General features: G+C 35.5%; 2 protein-coding genes across 9 annotated transcripts in view; both read left to right on the plus strand.

Annotated features, from left to right (window-relative positions):
- Window positions 1–2,879: 2,879 nt before the first annotated feature.
- On the plus strand, window positions 2,880–6,359 carry LOC149739588 (14-3-3-like protein 2). Its single transcript, XM_089873046.1, has 6 exons — window positions 2,880–3,131; window positions 3,727–3,861; window positions 4,454–4,661; window positions 4,782–4,945; window positions 5,109–5,204; window positions 5,641–6,359. The coding sequence occupies exons 1-6, from the start codon at window positions 3,003–3,005 to the stop codon at window positions 5,686–5,688; spliced, it is 780 nt and encodes a 259-aa protein (XP_089729172.1). The 5' UTR covers window positions 2,880–3,002; the 3' UTR covers window positions 5,689–6,359.
- Window positions 6,360–8,419: 2,060 nt separating this feature from the next.
- LOC149739589 (protein-methionine sulfoxide oxidase mical3a-like) overlaps window positions 8,420–18,859 on the plus strand; it is a 30,794-nt gene continuing 20,354 nt past the window's right edge. For 3 of the 8 annotated variants that reach the window (XM_089873032.1, XM_089873034.1, XM_089873035.1), the window contains exons 1-16: window positions 8,421–8,681; window positions 8,778–9,039; window positions 13,111–13,260; window positions 13,352–13,538; window positions 14,271–14,366; window positions 14,638–14,774; window positions 15,126–15,245; window positions 15,417–15,589; window positions 15,841–15,925; window positions 16,006–16,120; window positions 16,309–16,416; window positions 16,664–16,846; window positions 17,495–17,691; window positions 18,087–18,197; window positions 18,272–18,433; window positions 18,697–18,803. In XM_089873032.1, the coding sequence (XP_089729158.1) occupies window positions 8,596–8,681; window positions 8,778–9,039; window positions 13,111–13,260; window positions 13,352–13,538; window positions 14,271–14,366; window positions 14,638–14,774; window positions 15,126–15,245; window positions 15,417–15,589; window positions 15,841–15,925; window positions 16,006–16,120; window positions 16,309–16,416; window positions 16,664–16,846; window positions 17,495–17,691; window positions 18,087–18,197; window positions 18,272–18,433; window positions 18,697–18,803 (2,279 nt within the window). In that variant the 5' untranslated portion in view covers window positions 8,421–8,595. Of the gene's footprint in view, window positions 8,682–8,777; window positions 9,040–13,110; window positions 13,261–13,351; window positions 13,539–14,270; window positions 14,367–14,637; window positions 14,775–15,125; window positions 15,246–15,416; window positions 15,590–15,840; window positions 15,926–16,005; window positions 16,121–16,308; window positions 16,417–16,663; window positions 16,847–17,494; window positions 17,692–18,086; window positions 18,198–18,271; window positions 18,434–18,696; window positions 18,804–18,859 lie in introns of all 8 variants that reach the window. The other 5 variants (XM_089873037.1, XM_089873038.1, XM_089873033.1 and 2 more) reach the window with 4 other exon arrangements.

Raw genomic sequence — 18,859 nt, forward strand, 5'->3', positions numbered from 1 at the left:
TCGTTATAAAATGGGTGTTTATACATGGTAACTCGTAAGCTGGGAGGGTGTATGAAACAGAACACCCGTGTTTAACGATAAAATAGTCGTTTTCCGATCACGCGAGGATAACGCAAGTTGCAGAGAGTTTGTTTTTTCGCTATATTGTGAGAGTTAGGCTATATTGCCGATTTATACTGGGCAAGTTATATATTCGTTAGTGGTGACAATAAAGGTTTAAGTGACCAACATCTGCTGTTTAACAAAGTAGTCAGAGTTCTCAAGTGTCTGTACAGGGTTCTGAAGAGTCTGGATAAGCATTTAAAACTAGGAGCACGTATGCAACCTTTGGAAGACAACATACAACAGGGGTACTGGCAGCATAACGCCGCAAAAATCGTATAGACATAGAGGGACTTACTACAATGAGCAAGGCATAGAATGTTTAAATTTCATAAAATCTAATATAATAACAAAGAATTTAAACTGTCTCCTCTCATTCCGCCTATTAGCTGTTTGCGAAACGTTCAATAACTTTTTCTTTGTTTTAATATTTATCTTTGAAGTGTTGTCAATTAAAACAGGCGTGATAGTACCAATTCGTGGTATCACCCAAAAGTCGACATAGAGTAGGGTGGGGGAAGATAGGACACCTTTAGCACATACTATCTACATGTGTTGATCGTGTTTTAAACAATTAACAACGGTCTAGGGGAGTCGTGAGGAAACGCTTGTATAATTCTTTGCATTTCTTTGTTTACTACCAAATTGGGCGAGAAAATAGAATGAAAAGGTGTCCCATCTTCCCCCAACCTACTATATATTTTGAATTTGCAAGTATTAGGCAACATATGCTAAGATTCCCGTCTTACTCCACCCCACCACACAACATACGGACTCTGGTATTAGGCTACGATGCTAATGGTGGTGAACTTTATTTACGGTAGTGCAACTCACAAACTTTGCGGTGTATATTACACGTTTATATTTCCTAATGAAGTCGTAAGAGGCGTGAACTTTCATTAGAACTAGGCTCTCTTGTATTTTATACTGTAATAGCGTAAAAGCTCCACGCGCCCACAGAAATAAAAAAGAATAAAACGCGCATCTCCAATGCCGGCAAAGGAGAGAGCATGATACACTCTCTCTCTTTCGTGGGTCGTTCCCGTTTACCATTGTGGTCAATCAAATCGAGGGCGTTTTATGTAGTTTTTGAGCACGTTAGTGGTCATATAGATCCTTTTTCGTCGAACAGTTGTTCTTGTTGTTGTTGTTTTTTGGACGACTTTTTTCCGCACTTATACCTCAATTTTCAATTCTAGCATTTATTCTTTATTCTCTTGATTGAAATTAAATCAATATTTATTTATAATTTTTAGACTGAATTCTCAGATTTAAAACCGCACAATGAGCGATAAATTAACGATTACTTTCCTCATGCACTTTTCATAGCGGAAACACTGTCTGGGAGTTTGGCGGGAAACGACGGCACGCGTGTTGTATCCACACAACGATTCACGACTGAATTAAACTGTTAGCATTTAAGTGGGGATGCATTAAATGCACTACTCTTATACCCTATTATCATTAATCGTAATTAAAACATTATTTTTAATTCAACATCATATGATTAATATTAGCTTCTAACATTACCTGATTACTGCGTGATTACGGTTTGTCAAAATTCATGAAAACAAACGTTTTTAAGCGACGACAACGTTAACTATTGTAAGTTTACAATAAACACATGGTACAGGAGTTGTACAAAGCGCATTTACACATGTTCTTTACCAATCACTCAATCCTCATACGTCATAAGTTTCATTAGTTATATTACATGTATAAATACATTCCGCCTACTGCTCCACAGTCACCAATGGCGACTAGAACCCGTTTTGTCGGTTACTTCAGATTTGTTTTTGATCGAGCCTAGTCGACCCTTGTAGTAAAAGGATTAATTAATATAACAGGGTGGGGGTAGATGGGACACCTTTTCATTTTGTTTTCTTTTTTCATTTGGTAGTAAACAAAGAACATTTAATGAATTATAAAACCGTATCTTCACGACTTCCACAGACCGTTGTTAATTGTAAAACACGATCAAGCTATTTGGATATTATGTGTTAAAGGTGTCCCATCTTCCCCGACTCTATTATCTTATCCTAATTAGTTTAAAACGTGCTCATTCATTAGATCTGTGATCTCTTGTTCTTCGTGTTTTGACTTAATTTAAAGTCATAGGGTAAAACAACTATTTTCTAATGTATATATATTTCTAACAACCTGTTTTTTTGAAGGTTTTTAATTAAATTTATTAAATAATTAAATTTCCTAAACAAGTGGTAAACTGTAAGCGTTAACCTACCAATTAACTAAACTGGCCCAATAAACTTGAATAGTTGGTTTAGTTTTTGAAATAAACAACTAAAACCTCTTAAAACTACTATGCGCCTATCTTTTACAATGGAGACCAAGCGAAATGGGGACGGAGTTGGCGGTCACGTGAATAGAAAAAAGAATATATTATCACAGTTTTGGGCAGTTGCGCGTTCTACTCTTTTTTATTTCTGTGCACGCGCCCCGCTAGCTGACATGCGCGTGAATATATATCGTCCGAAACTACAGAAACCTATAGACGCTCCACTCCTTGAACGCGGCGGTTTATTCAAATCCTAACTTGGCAGAGAGTTACGTGAGTTTAAACTCAAACTATATTAACCTTTTTTTTTCTAGTCGTTTAAAAGTTTTCAAGTTTGTCAAAATTATTTTTGTTGAAACCAAAATGTCATCTCTTTTATTAGAATCGTTTCTGAAAAAGAGGCGGAGTAACACCAATTTTAAAAATGACGTCATGTAAAACGTTTAACTCGGGTACAGTCAGTGTAAAGGAAAGAGATAGCTTGTTAGATGTGCTGTGTTGGGCTGTTAGTTGCACATTAGTAAACGAAACTGTTTCATATACAATTTGTGTTTAAGTGATTTTAGGTTGCGACTATTTCTGTTTTAAAAATAAACCCAGAAGGATGGCTGACGATCGTGATACAATTGTTAAACGTGCTAAATTGGCCGAACAAGCAGAAAGATACGATGACATGTCTAATTTCATGAAGACTTGTGTAAAAGATCACAGCCACAAAAAATTATCTGTTGAGGTTGGAACATTTTCTTTTTTATAGTTGTTTGATATAAATATTTTTTTATTTTTATACTTAGATGTTCCGTTATCGCTTACTGGCCGTGAAAGTGTGGTCTACCGGCAGACTTAACCCCGCAACATTACGACTTGAAAGTTTAATCCTTTGAATATCGTAACCATCCTTGTGAATAATCATTTAAATTTAATTTAGTTTACTCATACACCGTACGTGTGTAAAGATTCACGAAGTAGTATTCAATATATACAGATATTAGCGAAAATGCATCAGTTTTTTTGTCAAGTAGTATAATAGACTTATAAAAAGTCATCAAACTTGATACTTGCTTCAATTTTCTTCTCATAAATTGTTATCTGGTTTAAAATTAATTTTGGTACTTTCTATTGGTAATATTAAAGAAAAATTTTAAAATACGATTTATATGTATATATAGCCCATACATTATATATGTACTAATTTTTCAGTAGTTTAAAACAAAATATTAGCCAATACTACAAAGCAATCATAATTTTGGTCACTACCACCAGTGACAAGAATACCACAAGAAAGTATGACTATGGTTTAATGCAAGCTGCTTGTTCTTAATTTTCAGGAAAGAAATTTGCTTTCTGTTGCATACAAAAATGTTGTCGGAGCAAGAAGATCTTCTTGGAGGGTGATTTCTTCAATTGAGCAAAAAGGGGACACAGATAGGAAGAAAGAAATGGCTGGTACATACAAAAAAAAGGTAAATCTTCACTTGATGTTTGAGTAGTCATGGTAATCTGATTGCTAATTTTTTGGGGGGTTGAGAGTAAAGAACAAGGTAATAAAACACTTATTTGCTTTGGTGCATCCCTATAAGGCGGATTTTAAACATAAATTTTTATTCCCAAACCCTTAGACCCCACTTACAATTTTGTGATTGCCTCACTGTTTGTTACTGTCACTTTCCACTTAAAGCTTTAGGTTTAAATTATATAATTTTAGTTTTAGAAACCTCTGCTGTCTTTACATGATTTAAAAAAAAAAAATTAAAAAGTAAAATCAACCAATAAGTTCTGTGATGAGGTGATCCAAAATCTATTATTGTCATCAAATTAAGCTTTTTGTGTCAAACCCTTTTGATAGTGCAGTACAAGTATGTAGCATATAATAAATTGTTTTAATTTCAACTAGTTTGAACACCTGTCGCTAGAGAAGAAATACTTGTACCCATTATGTTTAGCACAATAGTATTAAACACAGCTCTAAACTATGGTTATATATTCTATGAGAAAAAAGGTTATATAACTGGTGGCTGGTTTACAACATGTTATTAAATCTTATTCCTTTACCAGATTGATGCAGAACTGAAGGAGATTTGCCAAGATGTGTTAGAATTGCTAGATGAATTTCTGATCACCAAAGATCCAGTTGAGGATCCAAGTGTTGATAAAGATTCAAAAGAGTATAAAGAAGGAAAGGAAAGTGAAGTTTTCTACTTGAAAATGAAAGGCGATTACTACAGATACATTGCTGAAGTATCGGAAGAAAAGGATAGAGCAGGTATGATTGTTTGGTTTCACACAAATTTTATACACATTAAACAATATAAATATCACATATAAAATAATACTTTGTATCTGCCTGCCATCAAATCACATTATTTGTATTGTTAATTCCTAGATGTGGTTAAACTGTCAAGTGACGCATACCAAGCTGCCTATGACTTGAGCAAGTTGAGTATGCTGCCAACCAACCCGATCCGTCTTGGGTTGGCACTCAACTTCTCCGTATTTTTTTATGAGATCCAAAGCAACCAAGAAAAAGCTTGCAAACTGGCAAAGGAGGTACTTTGATTTTTAAAGTTAATGTTATTGGCCTAATATTGATAACAATAAGTGATAATTTTTTGTTCAGTTACATAAATATATTAATGTTAATATATAAATAAGTTAATTCTTAACTCTAAATTGGTTTCTTATTTGCATTTTAAATAAACTCTCTTTTAAGGCCTTTGATGATGCAATTGCGGAATTGGACAACTTGAATGAGGAGAGTTATAAGGACAGCACTCTTATCATGCAGCTCCTTCGAGACAATCTAACAGTATGTTTTAAAATATTTTTACTATTTAGTATTGAAGCACAGTAACAAACTCTGTTAATTTGTAATTTATAAAATGGTTATGCGTTACGCCCAGTAACTGCCCAAACCGTGATCTGTTTTTTTTCTATTCATGTGAACGCTAACTTCCCCCATTTTGCTTAGTTTCCATTGTAAAAGACAGGCGCACAGTGGTTTTAGCAGGTTTTAGCAATTTATTTCAAAAACTACACCCCTTGTATGATAATTGCTCGACCCAGTAGTGACTTGGCTTGTCTAAATTGTTAGCCACACAAAAATCCCTTAAATGAATAATCAACTTTGTAGCTGGAGAGCTACAGACACAGGTGTTAACTAGTCAGCGTGCATGGGGTGTGTCCAACATAACAACTCTGATTTAACGACTGTCTTTTGCACTCATCCATATACTTGTTTGCAGTTGTGGACCGCAGATCAAGCTGATAATGACCCGCAGTGTGAGGATTAGGTATGCTAGGTACCATTCTACAACAATGTGGGAAGATTCTTCTCATTCAAATCAACCAACTACTTTCATCTTCGCTTTATTCTATCATAAGTACATTTAGCAGTTGGAATGTGTAAGATTTCTTAACATTAGGAGCACAACATGCCCAACTACCACTTGACTGTTCTTTTTTTAAGAGGCTAACAATGTTTGCTGCAGTGACATTTCTTATTTCAACCGCTGTTACACCTTCAACTTCCATAAGCACCATCCAATTTTCTGATGTCAATCTTAAATTGCGACCTTTTCTTTAGCTACAACTATACTCTTACTCTCTGTTTAGACGTGCATGTGTTAAGTTAATGTGATTCTTATTAACCAGCAATCAATACTATATCTTATTAACTCAGCGCGAAGCCAGCAGCTACCATGGACAGTATGTTTATATCCGGAAAAAGTATAGTCTCCTAAACTGTTGGTATGTATGTATAGAGCTGTCCCTAGTTAAAATGCAAAACTTGTAAAACTTAAAATTGGCCAGGAATGGGACATAATGGGCTTTTGTCTTCAGTTAGTTGGTCTTTTGATGTTGTAGAAATGTTTTAACAGTGGCATGGAAATGTGTACAGTAATCCTGGTAATTAAATATATCGTGCGTATGTTGTGTTCAAATAAAACTCTTGTTTTCACAATGTGGGTGTGGTAACCTATTGGTAGCTTTATACAAAATTTTTCGGTTAATTTAATTTTCGTTCAGCAATTGCTATTTGTCAGTCATTCCCACACGTATGATTTGTTACATTCTACGACTGGATTTCAGTAAAATGTATACAGTTGGAGGGGAATTAATTTAGCGACTCGTAAACAGACAGGGTAAGACGGGACAGTTAAAAATGTAGTATTAGTCTGGAGACATTTCTTGTCTCATATTTCCAAATATCTATCAGAGTTCATTTATGACGCATTATCAATTATACTTGTCCTCGTTCACACACAAGCCGACCTATTTGGCTGACCCCACCCATTCGTAACGTGTGAAACCGGAAGCATGTATAATCACTGCAGGGCCGCAAAATGTTATATATACTGTTTTAGATATGGAGTTGAGCGAAGCTAACACCTGTTTTGAGATATTGCAGTTTAAGCTATATTCACTTGTACAAATTAACCGTCTTGTAATTGTATATATGTATTCTATTTGAATAAGGCATGTAGAGTACGTTGAATAAGTAGCCATGCCCACTGTTGCAATCTATGTATCGTCAAATACGAATCAACAATAAAGATATACTCAGATACTTCTCGAGTGATTTCAACACAGACTTAACACTGGCCGAGTCTTCCTTATAATCGAGGCTAGATATTCCAAAAGGACAATTGGAATTAGACCCTACGAGACTATAGGGATAGCGTTCCACCTACTACGTCAGGAGACTCGCACGCCGTGACAAATTGAAGCAGAACAACTCCCGAGCGACACCTAGTAGGAGCAACCCACCTCAAACGCTCGGGCTAACTCAACTAATTAATTGCTTAATTGCTTCAAGTCTACGCTTTGAAATTCAAGGTCGAGCGTTTTTTGCCTTGCTCCACTGCTACAATAACATAATATTTACATTATGGTTTTGTATGAAGAATTGTGTTTCACATATTGGGTATATATAGTGCGTCGTGAGAAGACGGGACACTTTTAGTACATAATCTCTTGATACTCTGATCATGTTTTAAACAAACAGATAACAACGGTCTATGTAAGTCGGGAGGATACGGTTTTATAGCTCTAGGATATGTTTTTCTTTACTACCAGTACCAAATGGGACGAACATATAGAACGTAAAAGTGTCAATCACCCCCTACCCTTTATACTGTATTTTTAGAACCTTAATTAGTAAAAATTGTATACTACAACCAAAGAGATTAAAACCAATCTCTTTGCTACTGGTTTTAATCTCTTTGCTACAACTGTATATATAAACTTGTACTAATATAAACTGTTAAAATACCTTATAATATATTTTTTCCACAAATTGGATATTGCAATATTATACTTCGCTCGCAATAGCGCTCGGTCCAAATTCAACTATTGAAACTAATATTTACGACACCGTCTTTCCCCACCCTACTATATGAACACATAAAAGAAGCGGCGCGTTTGACTTTTCCAGGGGCGAAATGTGGAATTTTAATTTTCCGCATGGGTACAACAAAGATCTAAAATTATATTGCGGGCAGCAGATTAAAAACATTCAAACTAAAAAGAGCGGCGCGAGTTGGCTACGATGCGTCCTGTTTAAGGTACGAGCGTGAAAGTGTAACCGGTTGGTGTATCATTGTAGGAGTGTTGTGTATTTAGCAAACATAAACCTGGCCAAGCAGCAGCAGCGCCTTATTTAGTTATGCAAGTATACTTGGTCAAAGGGAAAATTACCAAATTAGAACCACAGTTGCTGTCGTACAGGTCTGTTTTAGGAATTGTAAATATTTACACATTGTTGTTGTAAAGGTAAATCCCTTTAAATTGCTGCCAACAGTACATTATGATTCAGGCTTCAAGATCTTTATGTTAAAGTCAGCAGCTATGTTACATTTTTGGCACTGAGTATATTACTGTAATGGCAAATTGGAAGTTTTGGTGCTAGTAAATAATCTTCCCCCCACCTTATTTGCCAACCACTAACCCCTATAACCACTAACCCCCTAACTACCAGCCTATTCTGCTATATACCAGAGGATTCTTCACTAGTGCCGAAGTTTTATATTTGTTTTAAATTTTCTTTAAATTAGTCTTGTTAACAGAAACAATATGGCTGTATTTTAGAAGCACTTAGTTAATAATGCCGGACCAACTTGTAAAGCATTCCATAATTTCGAAACACGGCACCATAGGCTACTAAATCATCATGAACTCATTCATGAAAATTTCTCATAATGGTAATCAACAAAGAAAAGGATACAGGGGGAATTGATAAGAACATTAAAATGACAGCAGAGGATTCAACGAAGCTATTTGAAAAGTAAGTAATATTTATTTAATGCAAATTGTTGATGCTGAGTGTGTAACTGTGTATACCAAATTGACTTCTTAATTTACTTGTGTTAATTTTCGTTAGTTTCGTACAAGCACAAACATGTATTCAAGTGATTTCAACATTCCAAAACCTGTGCGAGGCTGTGGCACTCCAGTATCCTCCAAGTCAATCTTCTTCTTCTGCGCAATGTTCATTTTATCCAAGGTTAAAAAACTCTCTCTCCTCTTCATGGAGAGCAAAGTCACTGTTCGGAAAACTTGACAAGCGTTACTTGTGCAAGGAATATTTTGCAGATCAGAGACTGTACAAAAGTGGAAGCCGGCGTGCCGCTGAAGACCTTAAGGTAATTCAGCCTCTTTTATTTACTTGAGTTCAGTTTGTATTGTTGGTCATATCTGTTTGGCGCCGTTGCCCATTTGGTTAGCGCTGCTGCCTGTAACCCAGAGGTAATAGGGTCAAGGCTCGTCGCTGCTACCACTATGGGCAAATAATTCCTTAAGCAAGACACCCAAAGAAAATTGCTCCAACCCAGTGGTCACTGATAAGTTCTTTATATTGGCAGCCATAAAAATTCATTCATATCTGTTCCCGCCTTTCTGGTTGAATAAGAGTAGTGTAAATTTTGTTGATATATATGTTTTAACTGTCAGTTTCATTTTGCTCCAAAAGTATATTTTGGTTCGTAACTTCGTACCAGAACTTGCATAAAGAATTACACATGCTTTGACTCTTCGCTTTTATAGCTGCTCTAGGAAGTAGGTATCCTCATTACTTAATATATAGTGTGGTAACTATGGTTAAAACTTTGGAGTTTAAAAAATCTGGTTTCAGTTTGTGGTAAACTAGTGACAAATAAATTGTTTGTAATATGCTAGTTGCCTGTGAGATCTAGCAATGCCTGAACTTTTGCGAACTGTCGTACTGAGAGAGGTGGGTGGCAGACTGGCAGATAATGAAACTGTCCAAGTTAACTCTGACTTGAATACCAGGGCCAATGGTGTGCCTTGCCGCAAGATCTTAGTCTTACCCATACTAGAATAGTATGTTTTCTTTAGGACCTTTTTTAAGTGAAAACATAGATTACTGATAAGATTATTAGCTTTTAGTATAGTACTATGGGGGAATATAGGACACCTTTAGCACAGAATATCCAAACACCCTGAGTGTGTTTTAAACCATTACCAACGCATTTGAGAGTCGTGCGGCTGTAGTTTTATATTTCTTTGAATGTTCTTTGTTTACTTTCCAAATGGGACGAGAAAATAGAATGAAAAGGTGTCCCATCTTTCCCTACCCTTCTATATGTCTTTATTAAAAGATATTAACTGCTTTAGATTCAAGCTATTTGAAGCGTTTATACAATACGTGTTTGTATTTAGTATTAGAATTTCACAAGAAGTTATGTTTTAAATAGTATGGTCTTCAGATGTTTTTTTAATAACAATAAACGTTTGTGTTTGTAACATTACATGCGGCAGTCTGACCCGTATTGGTCATTGTTTCGTCATAACATGTCACTTTTGTTTAGCGACGCGTAAGTACAAAGCATGTTGCTTTCAGTTCTTGCCAAACGAGGTTGCGGTGTATTTGTTAACTCGCCTCACGGCACCAATTGCTCGTGTTTCGTCTGCTACATAAACTTAAAAGTGATATAACCGTGTTTAAATACAGCCTTGTATAAACGTGTGACAAACCGATTGTAATCTCCAGACAAACAAGACTAGACTCCTATGATATAATTGCGTGATACTGTGACCAATCTTGTTTACGAAGTATGACGCACTTTTCCAAGACCTCGGGAACCCGAATAGTGTTGTACGTATTCTCGTGCGTATTTCGAACTTTCTCCTAACTTCTCGTGTGCACTACCCGTTTACGAACGCACGTGATCCGTGGAGGGCCATCTATCTATTTTAAAGCCTCCCGTAAATAAGTTTTGCACACGAACACGTTATATAAAACAGAAAATGAGCCCAGAACTAGAAGATATTACATAATAATAATACAAAATAAATGTAATTGTCAAAAGTTTTGTTTGATTTCTGCCTGTATTGACTATTAACGTGTAGTGTGTTGACGTCTTTCTATAAATGTAACTTAAAGAGAAGGATCTAATTATAATAAACAGCAAGGTCTATATATAAACAACAAGCTACGGTTTACAAAGTTACACCTACTACTGCGTCACACCTAGCTACGTATTCTTTATTATCAGCGGTAGTTTCTAGATGTTTAGACCCTTTGGGAAGGCCATGGGAATTACACTACCCACCAGTGTGACTAGTCAGTCCAAACCATGGTCATTCGTATGCCTCGTAATGTTGCATTTTTTGTATACGTTTTTTTTACGTTTTCGCCGTTTTTTTTTTTTTTATCTGGGAAGTGGCAAATGTCAAGCCAGCCAGAGGCGTGATCGCGCTAACATTTAAGAAAACACGACGATACTGTACACAAGTCCTTACTCATGGTTATTGCTGACGAAATTAACAAAGTGAATGTGGAGTCGAAGTGATTACCACTACAAACATAACAGTTTATATTGCGTGATGTACATACTGCACACTCAGCGTGAATAACAGCTGAATAAACATGTTCATCTGCCGTGAACAATAAGATGTTGCAAGTTCATTCGGATTATTGAACGTGATTGCGAAATCAGGTATACTGTGGTTATAGCTGTAACGTCGTCCAAGCGCGTCCACAGTTACATCTTCTCTTTTGGTATGGGTTGAGCTAGGCCGCAAACAAGTTTTGGGGCAAATTTTGACACTCGAATCGGCACACTTTATTGCCTTTACTGCAAGATCGCACAGAAAGGTTTTATATTAACACTAAATACGCGTGTTAGCTTCCAAAACATTTTTTCATGGAACAATATTACTTTGTCAGAACGATTTATCGCCCTCGTCGTTTTAACGAATGTCGATATATGGTTACACGACGCGCCAAACAATTACACTATCGTAATTACTGTATTGAATTCATTCTATTAACTGGCTTTATAATTTAGGCTCCCGTCGCCGACGTCTCATTTTACAATCGTGTCAATTTTAATCAGTGTCACTTTACCGCAATCGATCGTCAGCTGATAATTACCAAAATAAAATGTTTGTAAAATACGCATCTGTCCACGTTTTTTTGCGTTTATTTAAAGTGTAGCCAAACGTAACATAAATCGTCATCTTGTGCTCGTTTATTTTCTGCGAAATTCTTCCTCTGCCGTCTATTTCTACCGCTGCGTTTGTACTGCGTACCTGCTCGGTCGACGTCGAACATCTATTGTGCAATGGTTTGGGAAATTTGCCAGTATATTATCAATAATCAATACAATAGGTGTTCGTTTTACACCTTATACTAGCGGCAGGCAATCGAATTACCGACACACGCGACACGCTACTTGTTAAAGCCAATTGTTAGTTGTCGTTGTATTAGTTAACTGCAGTATTCTATAAACCATTCTAAACAATAATAAGTATCAATAAAATATATTGTCAGTCCCCTTCAACTTTTAACCACCACTCAAAACAATTGTTCAAGTATTAGCTACAGCTAGTGTGGATATCATTCAATAATTTAGGATATGTTAATATTGGCACATATGGCTCTACATATCTAACCTATTATGTTACCTTTTTGTTGGCTGTTTATTTTTTTTGCATAATTAATTTAATTTTAAATATTTGTGATTGTTTGAAATAATGAATTATATATATAGTGACAGTGTACATTATATGAATATTTTATTCAATCTTTGCATAAACCAAGCAGAAATTGCTGCAACTGCTGGTCCTATGCGAAGCCTTGAAATAAAAAATTAATTAGATTTCTAAAGTATTAGTAATTTTATTACTCCAAAGTTGTGAAAATGACTTCACTATTGTTCATTAACGTCCAGCTTTAAATAATTAAGAGTTTGCTAGTTAAAGTTTACCATATATAGTGTCTACCACTATTCCAGTAAGCGTGTAATATCATTAATTTGACTTAACCTGTTAATTATTGTACAAGACATTTACACATATATGGAATACAGCAATGTTTGTAAATATGTTATGTTTGCACTAAATTGCATTACCCCTCCAGACCTCTTTTTCTCATATACCATGTGTTTAAATGGAAACCAACAAACCATATTTGGTGAAAGCCCTTCTGGTGTAACCACAATGTGTGTCAAGGGCTCTGTGTAAATTGTGACACTGTGCAAACAGTATTCAACTAGTTTGCTTGGCACACCTGTCTTTGTGCATGGGAAAGCTCAACCCCCTCTCATTAATTCATTTAAAAGAAAGTTGCACCTGAATGTACTGGCCCACTGCTAAAGGAAATGTTCTTATTTATTTATTTCCCAAACTTCAAATGTCAAAACTATATTATTAGTAACAGCAACACATGTAAATGAGAAATGATTTTTCAGGTCCTTATTATTGGAGCTGGGCCATGTGGTCTCCGAACAGCAATTGAGATGGCATGTCTTGGTGCAAAGACAGTAGTTGTTGAGAAACGTGATACATTTTCAAGAAATAATGTTCTTCACCTGTGGCCTTATATTATTACTGATTTAAAGGTCAGTCACCTATGGATTTTGTATACCAGACAACTAAAAATATACATACTACTGGCAGAATATGTTTCAATAATTTGTTTGTTTTCTACAGACATTGGGAGCAAAGAAATTTTACGGAAAGTTTTGCGCTGGTGCTATTGACCACATTTCCATTCGTCAGCTTCAGCTGATATTGCTCAAGATTGCACTGATCCTTGGCGTTGAGGTGGTGTTCAATGTTTCCTTCGAAGGCTTGTGTCCGCCCACGCAAACTGAAGCAAGCCAGACAGCCAACAAAGGTAGAACATATCCATCAACATGTTGTTTGCTAATGCTTTGCAAAAGTTTTACCGCTTAAACTTTGTTATTTTCAAAGTACTTAGTGCCATGCAATGTTCAAATTACATGCAATGTTCGAATTCAAATTATTTATTGCACAAAAAGCATATTTTCTTTACCACATGTACAAAATGGAAAAGTGGACTTTATTTTAAAAAGTTTCTTATATCACAAAACTTTAATGTCAGTCTATTTGAACTTTGTTGTCCACATTAAATGCACTAAAAATGATTTCCACAACCTGCATTTTTCTCTTCATCATGTTGATTAGGCATTTGTGTGTTAGGTTATTTTGAACTTGTGTAAGTCATGCAATAATACTTCACTCATCCTTGACTTCCACTTGTATGTGTAGCCTCCCCCTCCTAAGTTTAAACTTGAACTTGATATGAGTAGAATTCTGTGTGGATATTTGACTGCTTAATCATTTATTCTTATTATCACATATATATTTGTTAAATATTTAATCCTTTGAAAAAAATTTATATAACTTAGATATTTTAAATCATATTCCTTAGATTTTTAAATCAATCAATAACACTGTTTAGCATTTTAGGTAAAACATTTTTCTTTAATAATAGACCCCCTTTTTACCCAAAACACGGCCTTTTGCACCTTGTTTGAGATACTTTAGTATAGTGAGAAATAACTAACCATGCAGTAAGACTTTTTGTTATCTTGCCGAAACACAGGCTGGACTGCGAGGGTCTCACCAAGCAACCACAGCCTGAGGAACTATGAGTTTGATGTTGTTGTGGGCGCAGACGGGAAGAGGAACACTTTACAAGGTAACTCACTAATCAATGTTAAGCTGAAACACTCAAGTAACTTAAGTGGAACTAAATTGCGTCATTCTGGTTTTGAAAATGGCTGGCCTTCCCTAAAGCCCGAAATTTCCACACTAATGAATTATTTAGTAGCTGCATTTTAATAAGCAAGACAAACTAACTAGGGCTGGGTTTGGAGAGTTTACTTGTTGATCATTTAAATAATGGGTCACAATGATGGACCTATACTTCAGCACTATATTTTTCAAATACTTTTGACATTATAATTAAGGCTTCAAGCGGAAGGAGTTTCGAGGCAAGCTAGCAATTGGATTAACCGTAAACTTTATCAACCGCCACACAACTGCTGAGGCAAAAGTTGAAGAAATAAGTGGAGTTGCTTACATCTTCAACCAACAGTTTTTTAAAGTATGTTAATTTACACTCGAATCCATATTTTATACATACATTGCTTTTAATAATGTTTTGCAATCCTTTATTTAATGATGTTGGTTGACTGGTAGCAGTAATTATGATTTTGGACAAACTGGAATTTATTGGCGTGCTCACTACATTTTTTGAATGATTCCAAAAAGTAAAGATGAAACTAACAATTTTTCTAGTAAAAGACACACCTTTTTGACCTAAAACACGCCCGTTTTAACCTTGTTTTAGATAAAACAAAGAACTAATTTTACTATTTCGAACCAGATAAAGTTTCTTAAATCCCAATTGCCTTTGTATGAAAGGTGATATATCAATTACACGTTACATATGCAGGATCTACAAAGTGAGACGGGTATTGATCTTGAAAACATTGTTTATTATAAAGGAGAGACTCACTACTTTGTTATGACAGCAAAGAAACACAGTCTCGTCTCTAAAGGTGTTTTAAAGCAGGTACAGCTTTCTTTCAATGTCTCTTTTCAACGAAGCAAACTATATATATATGAAAATTACATGTTTAAGGACATTTAAGACAATAATATTACCATAATGGATATGCTATGTATAATATATACCAGCAACATAGTTTACAAACAAAAAGTTTCTAACACTATTCCCCTAAAGGATTATGACAACACAAACGAACTGCTGTGTTATAACAACATTGATCAAGAAGAACTGATGAAATATGCAAAAGAGGCAGCAGATTTCTCCACCAGACATCAACTGCCCCACTTAGACTTTGCTATCAATCAATACGGACAATCTGATATCGCACTGTTTGATTTTACGTGCATGTAAGTGCAGTTTGTTTATCTATTCTTATTTTAGTTTTATTTCCATACAAGTGTGCATAGATTGTCCAGTATTTTTTACACAAAATCTCTATGTAATTGTGATTACAATATTACTCTTTAAAGCTTTTAATTTGTTGAAATATATTAAAAATGTTCTGAGGCTGTTGTCCCTTTCTGTACAAACAGAGCTAACCTAGTTTGTGTATTAATTAAATTAAACCTGTTTGTAATGATACCGCATTTAAAACAAGGTACGCAGCTGAGAACGCAGCTTTATTCCGTGAAACATACAGACAAAAACTACTCTGCTGCCTGGTTGGTGACAGTCTGCTTGAGGTAACTAACAACCACTTTTAACTAACAAACCAGTTTTAGCAATTTTAAAAACTCAAACCCTGTTTGCAATTTTATTACAGCCATTTTGGCCTATGGGTACAGGGTGTGCGCGAGGTTTCCTTGCAGCATTTGATCTTGTGTGGATGACCAAGCAGCTTGCTTTGAAGAGAAAGTGTTCAAACTATGATCCAAATGGTAACAAAGTAACATGATCTGTAACTATGTTTACAAAGCAAATAGGTTCACAGCACAAATAATAGCATACTAGAGTTCTGGCTTTTACTTTTAAACATACATTTCCATTTGCAATTCTGCTTCATTTATCCAAATTTAGATTGAAATGACCTTTGGTGCAATAAAATATGATCCACCTTACTTTGCAGATAATAAAGTTGAGTTGGCTGTTCTTGCTGAGCGAGAGTCAATCTACAGGGTGTTGCATCAAACTACACCACAAAATACAATGAAAAATCATCAGGATTACACCATAGGTATAATTAATATCCTATCTTCTGCATTTGTTTAACATAGGTTACTAAAATTCTGTTAAATTTAATCGCCTCTTTTTAACCAGTAGATATGATATGATACTTTTTTCTTAACATAATACCCAACATGTAAACACTGTAAAAATAAGGGACCTATATTCTTTACTCTTAAGTTATAAATACTAATTCAATTATTAATTGTAAGCAGTCACTCCTCTCAAATCAAATACTAATTCGTTTCAACCTTCAGCTCCAAGCACAAGATATGCAAATCTCAACTTAAAGGCGGTCACTCCTTCCCAAGTCAAGCCACTGTATATTAGTGACCAGCCTATCAACGATGAGTTGGATATAGTTGATACTGAAGCAACACCCATGGTTGTTGACCTTGTTGAACCACCAAATGTTCACAAAAGTTTTTTAACCAGAAAAGGTCAGCTTAATGTCAATGTAACTGTAGATGTAATATTGCAAGTTGTAGCGATTGTAGAGACTTTGTTACATTGAGTCTTGTTTTGTGCAGAATTGATTACACAGTGGAAATTTTTAGTATTTTCAAAACAAAAATTATTAGTTTTTTACATAGTATTATTTCAATTTTTACATAGTATTATTTCAATCAAGCTGTTACACACTTTTATAAAATGAGTATTGGACAAAGCAAAATGACCAATTAAAGAGGAACTGAAGTCAAATTTTATAACTGGTGTACTCTTGTACAGATAGTCTTACTGGGATAAATCTATGATTCCAATTGTTTATTCAAAACACCACCGTTTGAAATGGCTGGTGAAAGCCTTGCTTACATTCAGATGTGTAACATTGCCATAATTTAATATTGTGTAAAATAAACAATAGCATGCATGATGTGCTTGCTATATTTTAAATTGTAGGCTATCCATTACTTTCTGGTGCGATAGCGTATCGTTTTGAGCTTAGCAATTGAAATTGTAGATTCAAAATTTGACTTTAGTTCCCAAGTGTTTACATTTCAAATCTGAAGAACCACTATTAACTGTAAACAAGCTACTAGTTTACACACACATACACACACCTATTTATATACTTATTCTATTCGCAGTATCCATGGTGCGCCCATCCAAGTTACTATCTTGGTGCCAAAAGATGACCGAAGGTTACCCCGGGGTAGAGGTCAACGACCTCACCTCCTCTTGGAGAAATGGGTTAGCTTTATGTGCAATTGTGCATCGTTATCGACCGGATCTTATCGAATGGAGTCAACTAACCCACACCAATATTCAAACCAACAATCAACTGGTTTGTACTTGATACTGAAAAGATTATATGTATCTTTTACACCCTGCATGTTAGGGTAATGTGCCCATTATCTGCCTAAATCTTAGATCCCATGGCCTGACACGCCTAAGGGATCCCACCCACAAAAAATAGAGTAAAATAGTACGTTATGTGTATTTGAGTAATTGTGTTTACCTGTGCTTGTTGTATTGGGTCAATTAAGGTTTTTTCATGAGCCCAATGTAGCCGGAGCCAGATTATACATTGGTAAAGATCAAACAATTAAACAATGAATATTGTTTGCACTGATTCTTAAAAGGCAGTTTCACGATGTTGACTACAATAAAGCTAATTTAAAATCTGTTTGCTGTTTACTACATGTTTACCAATAGAACCTACAACCGGGTGTATTGCAGGCATTCGATGCAGCCGAACAACATCTTGGCATCTCTCCTGTGATGACCGGCAAAGAAATGGCTGAAAAACCAGAAGTCGATCATCTTATGATGCTCACTTACATTTCACAGGTAAATTTACCATCCATATCTAGGTATTTTCAGTTTATGATGTGCAGTACATAATAAATGTCATTTTTCTTCAGTTTTATGAGGTTTTTAAGAACGAGAAACCTTCAGATATGACATCAAATGTCAACGCAGAAAGTGGGGAAGTCCCTACCACCCCAACAAGCCCCAGCGGGTTAAGCTCCACATCACCCTTCGGACTAATTACTCGACTTCTTTCGAAAAAGAGATCTTTGCATGTTAGTAACCACCGTCATCTTGCTTATGAACTATGCACTAAAACCCCAGTGCTCAACACTGTGTATTACACCTATGTTCTCGTCAAATTCCTTCGTTCTGAACTATCGCAATAAACTTCTTCCTTTTATTTGTTGCGTAATTATAGATGTAGGACATCGCAACATTTGATTTAAAAGTTTTTGTGTCTTTTATGGCAAATACCATGCAAAACACAGTGTGTGGCAATGTTCTGGGTGTTTGTTAAGCTTGTATTGGTATTTAGGACAACCAAGAAAAGACTGGAAAGAAAAAGAAGTTTACCGGTCCATTCCACAAAAAGAAAACCAATTCCCCTGAACCTGAGGTGGTAGAGAACAAAGAGAACCAAAGGTATGGAACAAATGAACACAAGTTTACTATTTATATAATTTATAAACCATTGTAGT

The sequence above is a fragment of the Ciona robusta genome, chromosome 2 (genome assembly GCF_009617815.1).
Source record: "Ciona robusta chromosome 2, ASM961781v2".
NCBI classification, from domain to species: Eukaryota; Metazoa; Chordata; class Ascidiacea; order Phlebobranchia; family Cionidae; genus Ciona; species Ciona robusta.